Genomic DNA, 7610 nt, shown 5'->3' with positions numbered 1-7610 from the left:
AACCTTCAGGGGTCCAGCTCGTCTCCTTAGCCTTCGCTCCAGAGGAGGAAGTCCAAATGGCAAGTGGAAACTTTCTACTGCTAGCTGATGAACCCATTGGACTCTCAGCCAGCGTTTCTTTAGTATCTCTGGGGTTGTGGGAACAACAGAATTTAGACGTCTATAATTCTATCCCCGATAATACTAAAGAGTATTATAAGGACAGTGTCCAGGTGAATGGTCAGGAGACTCCTGCCATTAGGGATACTGGGGCCAGCATAACTATGGTGGATAAATCGTTTATTCAGGCTGAGGATGTTGCTAAGGCACCCAAACGCCTCACCAAGTTAGCTGGAGGGCCTGTGCAGATGTTTCCCCAATTACCAGTTCTCATCCAGTGTAACGACATGACTGTGAAGATACCTGTCAGCATACAGAGTGAGGTACCAGGACGCGTACTGTTGGGTAACGATTTGAAAACTCTCGGAGTTGTATCGCATACTCCCAGACCTCCTAGTAAACGGTTACAGGAGCTAACCAGACCTGCAAGAGAGAGGACCATGCGCGGTACTGTCCAGGAGATGATGAAGAAAGAAATCACTCCTGCTCCACTGGAATTGTCGGCCGCTGTTTTGAAGAAACCAGAAGTGAACGGGAAACCTAAGACTTCTACCCCGAAACCAGCAGCCCGCATTTCAGTACAGCCAACAAGGACTTCCCCGAGGTTGTCCAAAAATACACCCGTAACTCCACCTCCAGCTGAGGCTGAGAGGGAGGTACAACCCTGTGTGGTAGAATGAGACTCAGACGAAGAGCTAATGGAAGGCCCGGAACTCATTGGAGATCTGGATCCTTTTGACCATCCTGAGCTGCAGTCTTTACTCGCAGAAGGTGGACCCAGAAGGGCAGACTTCAGTAGGGGACAAAGAGAATGTCCAACTCTGAAAGGTCTTCGCCACCAGGCCGAAGTTCAGGCTGAAGGGCAAGAGCCTGGGAAATACAGGTTGCACTGGGAAGATGGCCTCTTCTACAGTGAACCGACCGAGTCTGCACCTGGAGACTACAAGCGGCTTGTAGTACCCTAAGAGAACAGACCACAGTTCTTGCAGTTAGCCCACGAGATTCCTTTGTCTGGTCACTTGAGTTTCAAGAAGACTAAGGAAAGGCTATCTCTCTACTTCTATTGGCCAAAGATGGGGGCCGAAGTAGAAAAACACTGCAGGAGCTGCCACACCTGCCAGACCTCTGGTAAGGTTGGCTCCAAGAAGTTGGCACCTTTAGTGCCTCTCCCAGTTGTGGGAGTCCCGTTTGAGAGAGTAGGGATTGACATTGTTGGTCCCCTTGATCGTCCAACCTCCTCAGGCAACAGGTTTATACTTGTTGTAGTAGACCATACTACTAGGTATCCTGAGGCAATTCCTATGAGGACTGTTACAGCTCCGGCTGTGGCTAAGGCCCTCCTTGGTATTTTTACCAGGGTCGGGTTTCCTAAGGAAGTAATCTCTGACAGGGGGTCAAACTTTATGTCCCACTGCATGAAGGCCATGTGGAAAACCTGTGGAGTTACTTACAAGTTCTCAACAGCTTACCACCCACAAACCAATGGGTTGGTAGAAAGGTTCAACCGAACCATGAAGAGCATGATAGGTGTTTTAGAGGAACCCCTTAAGCGTAAGTGGGACCTTCTACTGCCATGCCTTCTCTTTGCTTTTAGGGAAGTCCCTCAGGAGGGAGTAGGTTATTCTCCCTTCAAACTTCTCTATGGTCATCCTGTCAGAGGTCCATTGGCCCTGATTAAGGAGGGGTTGGAGAGTGCTCCTTCCCCCAAGCCAGTCAGAGTGACTGACTACATGATAGGTCTCCGGAGGAGAATGTCGCACATGATGACAGAAGCAAGCGATAACTTGAAAGCTGGACCAGCATTGGTCAAGCACTGGCACGATCAAAAGGCTAACATGGTCGAGTTCGCTCAAGACCAGCTCATTCTCGTTATGATCCCAACAAGGCAGAGGGCCTTGCAAGACAAATGGATGGGACCTTTCAGAGTTGTGGGTAAACTCGGAGAGGTCAACTTTCTGGTGGACTTGGGCAATCCCAAGGAGGCTCCGACAGTCTTCCACACCAACCGACTCAAAGCGTATGTCTCCCGACCTGATGTAGGAGCATTGCTTCTAGCATCATCCGAGGAAGAAGAAGAGAGTGAAGCTCTTCCGGATCTCCTCGGAGGGTTACCTTTGGACGAAAAAATTGAAGGAGTAAATCTCTCTTCCAATCTGACACCCGAGCAACAAGAAGAGTGCAAATCCATGTTGAATCAGTTAGCCTCTGTGTTCTCGCTTTCACCAGGCTTGACCCCTTGGGGCCAGCACGACATACTCACTGGTGACTGTCTGCCAGTCAAAAGCAGAGGATACCGAATGTCAGAAAACGTACGAACCCACATCAAAGGTGAGGTCAGCAAGATGCTTGATCTCGGGGTAATAGAGCCCTCTACTAGTCCATGGTCTAGCCCAGTTGTGTTAGTACCAAAGGCCGGATCTAAAGAGCTTAGATTCTGCGTGGATTATAGAGCTCTTAATGCAGTCACCAAGACTGATGCCCACCCTTTGCCAAGAACAGATGAGTTGGTGGATAAACTTGGCGCCGCCAAGTTCCTCAGCACATTTGACTTGACGTCAGGCTATTGGCAAATAGCCCTGACAGACCATGCCAAGGAGAAAATGGCATTTTCTACCCCCGTTGGCTTATACCAGTTTAAGGTAATGCCTTTTGGATTGAAGAATGCACCTGCTATGTTTCAACGGATGGTAAATCAGGTTCTGAATGGGATGGAGGACTTCTGCATGCCATACTTGGATGACATAGCAGTGTTCAGCAATTCCTGGGAAGAACATGTAACCCACCTGATAGATGTTTTGCAGGCTCTTGGACGAGCCAATCTGACCATAAAGGCGAGTAAATGCCAAATTGGACAGAGTAAGGTAGTCTATCTTGGACATGAGGTAGGAGGTGGAGAAATAAGGCCTTTGCTCAGCAAGATTGACGCTGTGCAGAATTGGACAACACCTACTACTCAAACCCAAGTGAGAGCCTTCCTAGGCCTCACTGGGTATTACAGGAATTTCATCGAGAACTATGGGACCATAGCTTCTCCACTGAATGTCATCTCCTCGCCCAAATTTCCTAAAAAGGTTAGATGGAACGAGGAGTGCAATCAGGCTTTTGAAAACCTGAAAAAGGCTCTTTGCCAAGCCCCAGTACTCAGAGCTCCTGATTACCGCCAACACTTCATTGTGCAGACAGATGCTTCAAATGTAGGAATAGGTGCCGTACTCAGTCAACTGAATGGGAAAGGTAGGGAGCACCCCGTTTGCTTCATCAGCCGCTAGCTGAAGGATCCTGAAACAAGGTGGGAAACAATCGAAAGAGAGTGCTTTGCTATCGTGTGGGCTCTGAAGAAGTTTAGGCCGTACTTGTATGGTTCTACTTTTGTCATTCAGACTGACCACCAACCCTTGAGATGGTTAATGCAAATGAAAGGGGAAAACCCGAAACTATTGAGATGGTCGATCTGCCTGCAAGGGTTTGATTTCACCATTGAGCACAGGTCAGGATGTCACCACCAAAATGCTGATGGTCTTTCTAGGATGTATGTCATCGACTAGAGGTATGAGATTCATCCAGGAGTGGATTAAATCCTCCTGTCCCTTAGTCTGGGGGGGGGGCGAGTGTTAGGGAGAATTCTCTGTTTAGGCTGAATTTCCTAACCTAGTGAGTCCCCCAGCAGCTTTGCTGGATTTCTGGAGTTTGTTTTTTTCCATCCTGCCAAGAGTGAGACTCTTTTTCTCCCACTCTTGGACATGAATGTGTGTAATTCCTTTGAATGTCCATGTGTTCTATGGGCTCTTTTACTCCATAGGGTCTCATATGTTTTACTATGTGTGTTAAAATGCACCCTCCGTGCCGTAGCACTGGGGCATCCTAGCGGACCTCCATCATAGACTCCATACCCGGGGACTGACTACTGTCTTCCCGGGCATGTAAAGTCACCATTGGCTTTACTAGACCTAAATTTACTAACAGAACTAGTACAAACCATCCTATTGTGGACGTACTAGTAGGGGTAATTCGATTACTCCTGGGTCTGTTATTCGAGGGGGCACTGTCCCGTCCCCCCTCACCGAGTTTTGGCTGGTGGCAGTGGAAACTACTTTTTATATTCGACCCCGAATATAACCCTATGGGATTCTTCCCATTGTTGGAGATTATTACTTTTTCTCTTGTTAACCTCTAACATACCACCGATTTACTTATCTTAAATAGGTCTATCGGATGGTATTTACTGCCAGAACTCGGTTTGTAAAATGGCGTCTGTGTTCGTCTCTGTGACTCCTAAACCAAAGGTTGAGCCCTTTGTTCCACTTTTGGCGGGCTTCTGTACAGGGACCCTCCAAAGTGGTGCCATTCTGTCTGGGTTACCACAGAGGTGTGGGAGGGGGTTTAGGCACCCTGGACCGAGTTGCCTTGCCAACTCCTGTCGCACTCTAGTGTGATTGGCCCAAGTGGTGAGCCACACCGCTCACCACTTAGCGTGTTTTGATTGACAGCTAGGCTGAATGAAAGGGGGTTTTCTGCTTAAAAGCAGGGCTTTTGGGACTGGATCTTTAGAAGTCGCCACAGGACCTAAGAATCCGACGAGGGTAAAGCTGAGCCGACCTGCAATGACGACACCTCCGGTGGAGCCCTGCGGAACCGACTCACCACTTCCCGACGACAGAGGAGATCTCCCTGCCGGAGAGTCTCTTCCCCTGACTGGTGGGAACAACCAGTCCCCTTTGCTTTTTCTTCGCTCCAGGACACAGTGGTCGAATTGCCCGTGCAGAGCACCTCGGCAACTGGATAGCCACTACCCCTGTACCACGACCAAAAGGTGGTGCCTTGTGACGGAGCACTCCGCGGCTGGTCTCTTCCCTGGTGGTGCACCGGACTTCACTTTTCTTCAACGACGAGATCATCTCTACTCTTGGCAAAGACCCGATGTGCATCCACCACCAGGAACAACTGCCCCCGCCGGAGCTGTATCTCCACAAACAAGGTACCGTGTCCGCCTGGCTTCCCTTTCTGCCAGATAGAGTGAGGTGTCTTAATCCTCGCCTTTCCATTGGGTCGCCTCCAAGCTTTCTTTAACGTGTTGCTCTGAACTGGTCCAATCTTCCATAACAATTTGCGATAAAGACTCGAAGCGCATTTCCACTGAGACACTTTTTGGGACATATCGCCTTGCCTCTCTCCGAGTGGTCCTGGCCTCTGAACTTTGTGATCTGCAGTAGACCCTGCCTTACTTGCCTTGCATTTGTCCGTAAGGTATTGGTACTGAGTTGACTTCATAACCTGCCTTATTTTTGTCTCCCGTCCTAACGAATACTAGAGTGCCATCTAGGTTAAAGCATACACCTCTGTCTGCAAATAAGTGATGCCGGTGAACCTAGACTTGTCGAACTATTATTAGGGGGATTGATCTTTTTCTTCGTATAGTAATTGTGATTGAAGTTGTTTGCCGTATTAGTGCCAGAGTGTTTTCTATAGATGTGTTGTGATAAATAAATACCTTTATATCTTTACACCGAAGCCTTGTTCCGTGTTTGCTTATTCTGCTGTGTAGATTGCCCTATCGTGTATACTCCACATACTGCCTAACTCTTCTTGAGGGAAGTCTGACTGCTCAGCCACAGCTACCAAGTGAATCTGTGTGGTACAGACTGCTACCAAGTGGGTTTACTGCCAAACACCTGCAGTCCTAAATCTTTTGCAGTGGTCCCAGAGGGAACTGCACAGGTTTCCGCCTAACAAATAGTAATCAACATCTCAGTCAATGTATGGTAACTTCAAATTATGGTCGCTGTGCCCCTTGTCTCTAGTGTGTCTCACTGAGATATTCTCTGAACCATCTTTGCCACTTTCAGTAGACCCGCTAGCCCTGCTTTCTGAATGTAGCAGCTTATAAACTTTATAAAAAACCTATCTCTGAATATGGTAAGAGCTCAGGAAAACATCACTTTGAACACGTGTTATAGTTCTGTATGGATAGTAAAGCTGGTTCTATTGACCCTGAAAGTGGGGTGTGATCTTTACTCTAAGGGCTAATTGACTCCCACTGGCTTCATTAGTATATATCTGCAATCATAATAGACACCCTAGTATCTTACGAAATGTGTGTGTCTGATGACTCTACAGGGGAGGAGTTGACACACTTTTTTATTTTTGTCCGATTTTCAAAGCTTTAAGGGAAAACATGTATGTGTTGTAATTTAAGGTCAATTTCTGGTTCAAATAAGTAATTACATTCATCACCTGACAGTTGCCCATGCTGTGCACTCGTACATTTAAAACACATTTTTCTAAAGGAGGAATTTTATATTATGATATATATTTTATGTTATTTTCAATGTTTTATGTATTCCTCCTATTGTAATTTATCTTGCTTTTATGATGGTCTTCCAATAAGCGAAAGAGACTGTCAATGAATGTATGAATATGATGATAACTATTTCATAATATTTACATATCTACCTTTTGTTATGCCATTAACAGTGTTTTTCATAACACTGTGTATTCTATGATTTTTCTTTTTGTATTAATGCATTCTGATTATTTACAATTTCTTAGCTCACTGAAATGTTCTACATAAATAAACATGTTCATATATGTTTGTGCATATTATTTTATGGGACCATTTATAATTTAGAATAAGGCTTAATTGTAATGCATTCATAGTTTATGTGATCCGATAGTCCCAATATGATGGACGTGTTTTCTTTTCTCGTTACAGACAAAAATAGGTGTTGCATTGCTATGCGACGAAGGATCCAAACGTGCTTTTGACGTTCGATTAAAGCTTACAAAAGACGTATTAACAATCCAAAAGCAAGACATTGTTTCTGTTGGAGAGAATGATATCAGTGCAAATGTAAGTGCTGGAAATCTATACGAGTCTTTCTATAGGGCTTGGAATCTTGCAATATCTGTTTAGAAACCTGTACATGATATTCTTGTTAGTTTACTTGTGACATCTTACTCACCGATGATAATAAAATAACATAATTACTCAACTTCAGTGGAGATTTGATGTCACAGTTCTGCATTCCGAGCCAACACAGACCACTCTAGGATGTAATTAAACCCATAAAATAATTAAATGAAGACCGGGTGTGTCAAATTTCATGTACAGAGGACCATATCATCGTGTTCTAAAGGAGAGAAAACATTCAATTCACACCTTTCTTTGAATAGTTCACTTCCAATAGCAAATTGATTATTAAGAATCAAGTGAATAAAACATTTTTTGAGTGGAAAAAAATGTGTCTTGGGTCATGAAAAAGTAGTGGGCAATAGTAAAAAATTATTAAATACTAACTATTAAAACTACAGGGTCTTCTTAAAATTAACCTAATAGCGAAAGATTGTAAAAACCATACTTATAAACAGAAAATTTGTCAACAAAGAATAAACAAATTATTAACAGAAAATACGATCAAAATACATATACAATTACATACATAACATGTCATGTGGTAGATAATAGCTCTTGTTTTAAAATAAATAGCCTAACAAAATTAATTTAGGCCTATGTT

The 7610-nt window shown here is 44.8% G+C and overlaps 1 protein-coding gene across 1 annotated transcript in view; it reads left to right on the top strand.

Moving 5' to 3' along the window:
- Positions 1-6009: 6009 nt before the first annotated feature.
- The window catches only part of SNTG2 (syntrophin gamma 2), a 1542102-nt gene continuing 1540501 nt past the window's right edge, over positions 6010-7610 (top strand). Inside the window, exons 1-2 of the mRNA XM_069605189.1 lie at positions 6010-6057; positions 6809-6946. Of these exons, the coding sequence (XP_069461290.1) occupies positions 6010-6057; positions 6809-6946 (186 nt within the window). The remainder of the gene's footprint in view (positions 6058-6808; positions 6947-7610) is intronic.

The sequence above is a fragment of the Ambystoma mexicanum genome, chromosome 4p (assembly GCF_040938575.1).
Source record: "Ambystoma mexicanum isolate Mex_15411 chromosome 4p, UKY_AmexF1_1, whole genome shotgun sequence".
Classification (NCBI taxonomy): Eukaryota; Metazoa; Chordata; class Amphibia; order Caudata; family Ambystomatidae; genus Ambystoma; species Ambystoma mexicanum.
Note: the sequence above shows the minus strand (reverse complement) of the source record. Positions and strands in the feature narration are given on the sequence as shown.